The 10,927-nt window shown below is 38.6% G+C and overlaps 1 protein-coding gene across 1 annotated transcript; it reads left to right on the top strand.

Annotated features, from left to right (window-relative positions):
* Positions 1 to 6,885: 6,885 nt before the first annotated feature.
* LOC141658881 (uncharacterized) lies at positions 6,886 to 7,859 on the top strand. Its single transcript, XM_074465637.1, has 2 exons — positions 6,886 to 7,593; positions 7,713 to 7,859. Exons 1-2 carry the CDS (start codon positions 6,924 to 6,926, stop codon positions 7,745 to 7,747), a joined length of 705 nt encoding a protein of 234 aa, XP_074321738.1. The 5' UTR covers positions 6,886 to 6,923; the 3' UTR covers positions 7,748 to 7,859.
* Positions 7,860 to 10,927: the final 3,068 nt, after the last annotated feature.

The following is a 10,927-nucleotide window of genomic DNA, read 5'->3' on the forward strand; positions in this document are numbered from 1 at the left end:
TAGAGACCTTCGGTCTCACATATTTCTCACGCGAGTGTCCGCCCTTCTCTTCTCCCTTTGCATTCTAGACCACGTTCTTACTTTTTGACGTCTACGTGCTTAAACTTTCGACCACGTAAGCTCGGATCCTTCTGAGTACCAGCCTCGTTTTGCATGACCGACCAATTTGACCAACTCCACATCAATTAACTTAATCAATCTTGTTCGTTTTCCTCCTAGAGGGCACTTTCGTCTACATTCGAGTCGAGCATCACTAAACGTTAACTTACTTCATCTCGTTTCGTCAAACATGTAAGTCTGAGGGTGTATAATCCTTCTTTTATTTATTGTTCTTTATTTATTGTAATCATAATGTAAGGTTTATGTCGAAAGTATTCTTAAAACCGATTTATAAAACCATTGTTTTAAACCTTTTTTACGAATTATCAGAAGACAGACGTCGAGAAAGGACGCAAAGAATCGCTGCGCCTCTTCAAGGGACGCAGATACTGCTGCGCCTCTTCGTGAGGTTGCCGCAGTTCCTGCTTCCTTTCTTCTTTCTTCGTGTTTTGTTAATTCGTTTCTTTTATTTTCTTTCGTTTCTTCTTCGATTCTTTGATATAACGATTTAAGCATAATAATTCTAACATGTAATATATTATTCATCATAATTAGTATTGAATTCGTCATTAAATCCCCACTTAAATCCCTTATAAGCCAATATTTGCGGGTTTTCGTCATCAAGTCAATCCGGGTTTTAGAGGTTCGATTCATTAATATTGAGTCTCTGGAATTCATCGTTGATATACTTGTATCTTTTGTTTATCGTCACCATCATTAGTTCGTCATTAGCAACTTGTTTAGCCTAATTAATTTATTAATTAACCTTTTAATCTTGTAATTAATTCGTATTGTTTAATTCCATCCATGTTCATGCTTTGTCACCCAATCATATGTAAATAATCTGTTAATCACTTTCATCCGAGTCAATTATTCATAATCAAGCATTAAAATCACCAACGAATATTAACAGTTTACAATTCCGGCTTCACAGCCAGAACTGAACCAAGGAACGAACGCAGCAACTGTTGCGCCTCTTCCAAGGGACGCAGCTCTGCTGCGCCTGTTCCTGGTTGATTTCTGTCTCTGAACTCCCGTTTTGCTTTGACTTAGTTATTTAATTACGTATTTAATTAACTATTAACCGTATTATCATCCCTAATCTGTTCGTTTATTTATTTATTTATTCTTTTCCCAAATTATCCGTTTTAAATGTATTTTCGACATAAATCATTAAGTCCGATGTAATTATTGTAATTTTCTTTATTGTACTTTTATTGTATTTCTTTTATCGTATTGCTTGTATGCTCTCACATGCAATTAACCTAAATTTCTACCTCGACATTAATTGTATGTTAAATTACGTGTTTACTAACTTAGTCTAATTCTCACATGTTAGGATCAAAACATTGTTTGTTGCATTGCATGCATATAAATCAACAATATATCAAGTATAGACAATTTCCCTAATCATTAGTAGAGGCTGCTATCGAGGCGGGCGGGATTAGGTGTTCGATCAAAAGAGCTTCCTAATATGTACCCTCACCCCTTACTCCAGATCTCTGTGAACATCCGTGTTCATTGGCATCCACGAGAGTCATTCTAGACATAGAATGCTAAGGGTAACGAATTCTTGGTGTTCATGTCACTACTTTGTGTCTTGACATGCACGAGGTATCCAATTTTCCACAATAAATTGGTGGCGACTCCACAAATGCAAACGCTAGTTCCCAAGCGCCCCCGTGGGTCCGTGTCCACATTAATACACGACCGTTACAACTTTCAATACTCCCACTTAGCCACACAACCGAGTCAATGCTCCCACTTGTCCACTAATCCAAGGTAATACAACACGTTGGTACACAACCAAGTGAACTTTATTTCTCATTCACAAAGATAGAGAAACATATCAACTTGATCACACAGTCAAGTTTATCACAACACAATACTATATAAACAATCTTTCATGCTTCATACGGGAAATGAGGCGTACGACCAAAAAGTAACAAAGTAGTTTCATATTAAGCTACCATCAAAACTAACATAACACTTTCACATTATCAATACCCCAAATCATTCTAACATCACCGTTAGCATACACAGTCCTTATATGCTATCATAATCATTTAGTTATATACAAAATATAACCCTTGGCCAGGAAATTATGGTGAAGTTGAATTGATTATTCCTTATACACTAATAATAATAATCCATCTGAACTTAACTGCTTTCCTAACATGATTCATTGAACCTTAATCTTTTAGGTCTTTAGAATTCATATTAAAGTAGCAACATCAAAAATTAACTTCATATCATAGCTCCAAGTCAAAGGGTTTCAAACAAAGTTGGACAACATAGTCCATAGGATCACACAGTGACAAAGTAGGGAATCATTTGTCACTCTTAACGGTCGACTTAATAACACACATAGTATGATATATATGTCACAACATAGCTCCCACTACGATGGGCATATCACGCTATGTCATGTGAATCATAAGTCTAGATACTACTCAAGTATCTACCCAAGCCACTAGATTGATATACAAAATATCCAGTTCGACACTTCTGATTCGGTTCAAAGCTTTAGTATGAAAATAGGGTGTCTTCTCATACTTCAACTACAAAAGTCTCATCTTAGACTTACTAAGGTGACTATATAACGAGTCAATATCTTTTCCATACAACTAATGTACAAAGATAATCTCCAATACTCACTAAGTGGCGATTACCCGTGTGATTAGGCAATCTAAAAGCTTGGTGATATCTTATGTGCCTCATCATGCAACAAATGCATATGAACATTTCTAAAAGATACAAAAAAATTTATCCATAAAATTTCCATCATTAAACAAATCCACACTCAATAAGACTAAAATTTAAGTTGACTCTTTCGCACAATTGGCTCAACACATGAACTAATTAAGAACACATCTTATAAAATAATGCGCCAACCATCTTGTTAGTTAATCTTGATGACAACTCTTCGTCCCACACAAGAACTAATTTACTCTTACCATAAAGGTAAAAGTGAAAAACATTTGATTACATATCATTGTACGTGTAGAGGATTGATTAGGTAACCAATTACTTATCAATCATAAATATGTTCAACCATATACTAAACAAGGTACACATCAAAATGCCAACTACACTAGAATAAGAAACAATACTTAATCGTTTCTTACTTTTGAGCATAGGTTAAGACATAAAAACTTTATTTTTCTTCTAAATATCAATATGTCACCCATTAACAAAAAGTACATACCTTTATGCGGAAGCGATCAGACCGTTGTGCTCGCTAATTGCCCACTACCGTATATCATACCTCCGGCAGTTACTAGAATGCCGGAATATATCCACACCCCAAATCCCAAGTCACATAGATGGTAGACTTAGCAAGTAGAGAATATATATATGTTTGTGTGTATTAACTAGTCTCTTTCATATGCTTTTTCTCCTTATATTTTGTCCACATAGGGAGTTACATAGGAGGAGTCAATCACACATAATGACTCATTAAGTGTGATTTATGAGTATACTAATATATTTTTTAACATTTTGAGTGTCGTGTCCAATCACTTCCTTGTTCCTACCTAAGGGCAAGTGTAATGAAAGAACCTTTTATAAAGTTCTTCCTTTTCCATGTCACATTTTAACAATCTCAATAACAAGTATTTTTTGTCACAATAGATGAACTTTAAATCCATAAACCTTAATTATTTATTTAGGGTGTTGATTTTTGCAGTACGCATTTTACTTAACACAGTGCGACCAAATTACCCTTCTCATTTCTACTCTAAAAAAGTTGTACTACGAAAATAGAGAAAAAGTAGAAAGCAAAGAGGGTGTACTGCGCATTCACCACCACACCCATTGTTGGAGCCGGTGTCCTCCAGTTAGTGTGGATAACGTTATTGCACGTACACTTGTACGGACAAGTGGGAGCTTGTTGGGGCTGGTGTCCTCCACAGTTAGTGCAATGACATATAAATCTCTAAAAGGATCAAAGGGTATACTTTTGTATTATTATCAGTTGGTCCACGTTTATCAATAACGGTTGGCTTGCTAGATAAGTTTGACGTTATTGTCATACTAATGGCGGTGATCAACTGGTCCCTAAAAGTCACACCTATAGGATACGTTTGAGAGATGTGACGGTATGAAAATACAGTCATGTTGATGCCTAATATGACTAAGCGGTTAGTCAGAGTTATTGAATAATAATTAGTCAAACGCGATGTTGAGATAATTATTTAATACGGATTAAATAATAATGGCTAAGGTGAATTAAGCAGTTAATTCGTAAATTGAATATAAACGGTTATATTTAATTAATGTATATTGAATTAATTAATTATACAATATTGTCATTGTCGGACAAGTATTAATATGTCGACTAATTCATGTTACTAGTCGATGTTTTATTATCCGATAACGAGTGACGATTTATAATTAAAACCCGTCATATACATTTAGCGAAACGAGTCCGGCCACGAGTTAAATAAGGAGAAAGTGGAAAGCCCACTCCTTCCCCTAGCTACCTCACGGTCGACCGAAATGAACAAAAGGAGAGACCTTCTCTCCTTTTGACCTAATCATTTTTCATTTGTAGAAAAATTAGGGTTTTGGAGCATTCTCTCTGAAATCCTAGATCTCACATCAGAAAACTCACAAAAGGCTCTCTCAATATTGCAAGGCAATCAGAGAGCAATTTCTAGCACAAGGGGGATAGTCTCAGACGATCTTGGGTGCAACGATTAGGAGTAAATCTTCTTTGATTTCTGTTCTTAGGCCGAATTCTCATAGGACCCGAGGTTGATTCTTATTCTTTTATCGTTTCTCTTGTTTTCGTTAATGACCATTAATCACATGATATATTACGTTATAGTCCTTAATTTTAAGGGGTTTTATACGGATATTACCCCACAAGTGGTATCAGAGCGAGGCCACGTAAATTTTTCATCATGATTTTCATAAAACGATTTGAATCGATAATTTTTTTTGCCTTGAAAACCGTTCGGCCGAACTGTTTTTGTGATGTTGTATACAGTCGGCCGAACTGATCTTTTGTTTGGTTTTGTTTTCGATTTGTTTTTGCGTATTGTTATTATAATCGGTCATTATAGCAATATGTTAAGGTTTTGTCAATTGTAGATTTAATTTAATACGGATTAGGTTTAAATTGCAATTGGTTTTATTTTGTCAAATCGATTTTGTTTCGGATTTGTTTTGCTCTCTCAATTCGTTACTTGTCCCGCCGCTGAAAGAAGAAGAAGAAAAAAATTTTTTGTTGTTTTGCTCTCGGTCCAGCCGTAAAGAAAAAAAAAAATTTGTGTTTTAGTTTCTTTTGGCCATAAAATGTACATTATACGGATATTGTGCACTCGCTTGATTGTGAAACGGTTCACACACGTACCATTTAGTTATTTTAAAGCGATTTAAAGTAACGAATTGTAATGGATTAAAAATTTAGATGATAAAAGCGGTTTTGTCAAATAATTTTAATCGTTAAAAGGTGGTTTGGAGAAATTTAACATAATTAAGGAATTATGTCACGAATAAATTTTGTTTTAGTTGATGCATCTTTTATTTATCGTTACTTTTGAATGCCATGAATGTTTTTTTTATTACGTATTTAATTTTACAAACGGTTGTAACTTAGTGTGGCCTTAGTAGAACGTGTTACCGTAATGATGGAACACGGTCTTGGTTGTATTTTGAGATCTCGCATCTCCGTTTTGGATTTTTCCTTGTAACTACAGTTTTAATTTAGAATGTAAATAGGTTTATATTTTGTAAATTTTAAATTGTAATTTTGAGAAGACCAAAGATGGAGATCGGATGCTCACTCCCGCTGCATGGATCAAGATGGAACATCAAGACAAGCTTCTCGGGTCCAACGGTGGATTCCAAAGTTGTATTATGTTTATCTTGCTAGGATAGGCCACACTAGGACTTTTATTTACGTTTTGCTTTCTTTTATGTTTTCATCGTAACGATAGTTTGCATCATATTCCGCCTAAAACCAAACCACCTAATATTTGCATGAAAACTGACTCATATAGAGGTCATGCGTTAGTTCTCTATGACATACAGATGTCACACGAATTTATAAGCCATCACCTAAGTTAATTCATTCACGTAATGCTAGTTTTTCGTTCACTTAAAATGAATTAAAACTAAGTTGATGGGATCTTCCTCGTATAACCAAAAATTGAGAATAGTCTTTATAGGTCAAACTCCAATGAATCCCTTCTTCGTCAGTAGGCATAATATGACCCCTTCTACGTCGGGTAAGTTGGAACTGATTGACCTATTTTATCTCAACACTGTGGTCACTCGTACGATCCTGTGATTATGGTGGACTATAGATAGGATTTACGGAAATCTATCGACCGAGAGTTCTAACGGTAGAACTAGCCAAACAGTTGGCTTATCAATTTACAGAAATTGAGTCTTGGGATCATTTGTATAATTCTTGAGGTAGATCGATTATACAAGTGCAATGAGTCTACACGTTAAAATGAATTTTAATTAGACTTAAATCACCTCAATGAGTTGCTTATTTCGTTTTGTTTTTCTTTCTTTTTCAGTGTAGAACACGATCATTTAAACTGCTAATAACATAATGGTTGGCCGTACGGACGACCCAATGCCAAGTGCCACATTGGACCGTGAGTCCTGGCTTCGGATCTTCATGAATCAGATGAATCAAGTCTACTCGACTGAAGAATGATGGATTAAACTTCGTGGACTGGGAGGCGGCATTACGGAATGCTGCCATTACTGACGGGAAGCTCAAATATCTGACAGAGCTTATCCCGCCAAACCCATGCCCCACGGCTGGAGCTAACGAGATCGCCACGTATAGCGATTTCGTCATGGAAGCGGGTGCGATAAAGAACGTACTCATTTTTGCAATGGAATCCAATTTGCAGAAACGCTTCATAGCCCAAGGTGCAAACAAGATTTTCACCACGCTCACTAAGGAATTCTCGAAAGCACCGAGAATCGTGACCTATGAGCATACCTGTCGCTTCTTTGAGGCGAAACTCCAGAAGGGCCAACCGGTTAGCCCACACATTCTCAGCATTATTGAGAATGTTGAGAAACTGGAGGCACTTGATTGTAAGATCAGTGAGAACATCGTGATTGACCGCATGCTTCATTCACTCAACGATGGTTTTGCGCTCTTTAGAGCCAATTACTATATGAATGATTTGAAGAAGAGTCCTCATGCACTACACTCCCTTCTCGTACAGACCGAGAAGGACATGAAGTTTAGTGGGAGCCTGAAACAGGATGTTCTCGTTGTGTCAAACAAGGGCAAGGGTAAGGGCAAAGCTCAGGCAGACCTAGCAGTAGGCAAGCCGAAGTTTAAGAAGTCGGGATCAGGTAAGAGTGGGCCTGGTGAGTCGAGCACCTCACCAGGCGCGACAAAGAGCAAGACCGGTAACATGGAATGCCACCATTGCCACAAGACTGGGCATTGGAGGCGTACATGTCCTGTATACCATGAGGACATAAAAGCAGGTCGCGTTACTCCTGTTGGTATGTCTTCTTCTTCTTCTTCTTCTTCTTTTATTCATATGATTGAGATTAACCACGCAAGTTACGGAACTTGGGTACTAGATACTGGTTGTGGTTCTCATCTGTGTAATCATGTGCAGGGGCTCCGAAACATCGAACCCCTCGTAAAGGGTGAGGTGGACCTGCGTGTCGGGAATGGAGCACGAGTGGCTGCCGTCTCGAGGGGAACATATGTGATCCAGCTTCCTAGCGGATTTGAGTTATTTTTATATAACTGCTATTATGTACCCAGTCTTTCTAAAAACATTATTTCAGTTTCTGCACTTGACAAACTTGGTTTTTCATTTGTAATAGAGAATAATAGCTGCATTTTCTCATTACACGATATGATTTATGGCAAGGCAGTCTCCATGAATGGAATTTATGTTTTAGATCAGACCACCGAAATATTGCACGTAATGAATAAGAAGTTAAAGGTAGGTGACAAAGATCAAACTTATCTATGGCACTGCCGTATGGGACACATTAATGAGAAACGCGTTAAACAGCTCATACAGAATGGAGCTATCTCGGCCTTTGATTTTGAATCATTTGGCACGTGTGAATCATGTCTCATTGGCAAGATGACTCGAATTTCCTTCAAAGGTGTTGGAATGCGCGCTGCTGACCTATTAGGACTCATACATACGGATGTGTGTGGACCTATGTCAATCACCGCACGAGAAGGCTATAGGTATTTCATCACTTTCACGGACGATTTAAGTAGATATGGCTATGTCTACTTGATGAAGCATAAAAGTGAGTCCTTTGAGAAATTCAAAGAATACCGAATCGGGTCTGAGAACCACTTGGGTAGAAAGATTAAAACACTACGATCAGACCGTGGTAGCGAGTATCTTTCACACGAGTTTGATCAACACCTTAAGGACTCGTGGGATTGTCTTACGCTTAACTCCACCTGAACACCTCGCTTGAATGGTGTGTCCGAACGGAGAAATCGAACACTACTTGATATGGTTCGATCCATGATGAGTCACACCGTATTGCCCGATTCATTGTGGGGTTATGCTCTTCCTGTCACCGCTCTAATACTTAACCGAAGTCCGTCTAAAGCTATTGACAAGACTCCATATGAACTATGGAAGGGAACGGTCCCTAACTTGTCCTTTATACGGGTTTGGGGCTGCGAGGCTTATGTCAAGTGGAGACACGAGGATAAGCTCGGCCCGCGATCGGTCAAGACATACTTTATAGGTTATCCTAAAGGAACATTTGGTCATTACTTCTATTCGCCAACCGAACAACGTGTATTTGTTGCGGCTAGTGCGACATTCTTAGAGAAGGAGTTTCTCGAGAACGCGAAGAGTAATAGAAGCTTCGAGCTGTCGGAGGTTCCAGAACCAAATGCCGAGCAACCATTGGAGGAACCAGTTCCTTCAATCTCGGCTGCGGTTAGTATTCCTGAGGAACCTAGGAGGTCGGGAAGAGTCTCTATTCCTCCGGACAGATACATAGGTATGGTCGAGGAACATGACATAGATGACATTCTGCTCTTAACGAGTAGTGAACCCGCAACCTATAAAGGTGCCATGACTAGTTCTGACTCAAAGCTATGGCTTGAGGCCATGCAATCCGAGATGGACTCCATGTGAGAGAACAACGTATGGGATCTTGTTGACTTGCCTGCTAAGGTTCGTCCCCTTCAATGCAAATGGCTTTACAAGATAAAGCATTCTGTGGAAGGTCAACAAGATATCTATAAAGCACGACTAGTTGCTAAAGGTTTCACCCAAGTGCCAGGTTTGCACTACGATAAAATTTTTGCACCCGTAGTCATGCTGCGTTCCATTCGGATTATCTTAGCGATTGCCGCTTTTCATGACTATGAAATTTGGCAGATGGATGTGAAAACCGCCTTCTTAAACGGTTATTTGGAGGAAGAGTTGTACATGGTACAACCCGAAGGTTTTATCGATCCTGAACATCCTAAGAAAGTGTGCAAGCTTAAGCGTTCCATCTATGGACTTAAGCAAGCTTCTCGGAGTTGGAATCATCGTTTCGACCAAGTGATAAAAGAAAATGGATTTACTCGATCGGTCGAGGAACCATGTCTATATATCAAGTCGAGTGGGAGTAAGATTGTCTTCCTAATATTGTATGTTGATGACATACTCCTGATTGGGAATGACATACCTCTCTTAACTTCGGTAAAAGTATGGTTGAAGAACCATTTCCAGATGAAAGATCCGGGTGAGGCACAAAGAATTTTGGGCATCCGTATCTATCGAGATAGATCACGTCGGATGTTATCTCTCATCGGAGTCTTATATAGACAAGATTCTAGAGAGATTCAAAGATGACTAACTCCAAAGGGGTTTCTTCCTATGGCTCCAGGGGTGCATTTGAGCAAGTCTCGTGCACCGTGTCACCGGAAGAGAAAGAGCGCATGACCCAGATTCCTTATGCTTCGGCTATAGGATCAATCATGTATGCCATGATATGCACACGTCCGGACGTGGCATATGCATTGAGTATGACAAGTCGATTCCAACAAAGATCCAGGTGAATCACATTGGATGGTCACAAGAACATTCTTAAGTACCTACGGAGGACTAAAGATTGGGCATTGACTTATGGAGGCGAACAAAAGCTATGCGCAACCGGTTACGCAGATGCTAGCTTCCAAACGGATCGAGATGACTCAAAATCTCGATCTGATTCGTTTTTACTCTTAATGGCGCCGCATCGATCACCGGAAGAGTTCCAAACAAAGTGTTACAAAGAGATTCTACGACCGAGTCCGAGTACTATGCCGCATCCGAAGCCGCAAAGGAAGCGATATGGATGCGTCAATTCTTACAAGGACTCTCAGTAGTGCCTAGTTCGAATGACCCGATCACCATCTATTGCGACAATAGAGGTGCCATCTTCCAGGCTAAGGAGCCTAAGTCTAGCAACAAGTCTAGACATGTACAACGGAAAGCTCATCTAATCCGAGATTACGTGGAGCAAAAGGAGGTAGTGATAGAAAAGATTGCTACAGATGATAATATAGCAGATCCTCTCACTAAACCATTACGACAAGATAAGCATGAAGGGCATGTTAATTCCATGGGAATTAAACGTGTTCCTGAGTTGTAGTACTCTTTTATGGATTAGATTCATTTTCTTGTGTACTCTATACGACATCATCGTTTTGATATTTATATATTTTGTTTTTCATGTGGAGTTGTACGACAATTTTTGAACACCACAAAGTGAACTGAACAAACATTATATTTTGGTCCTTAATTGCCCACGTGAGCTGATAACTCTGGCAATTATTTTGTGACGTTGGTTGATGGTGGGTTCAACG

The sequence above is a fragment of the Silene latifolia genome, chromosome 6, assembly GCF_048544455.1.
Source record: "Silene latifolia isolate original U9 population chromosome 6, ASM4854445v1, whole genome shotgun sequence".
NCBI lineage: Eukaryota > Viridiplantae > Streptophyta > Magnoliopsida > Caryophyllales > Caryophyllaceae > Silene > Silene latifolia.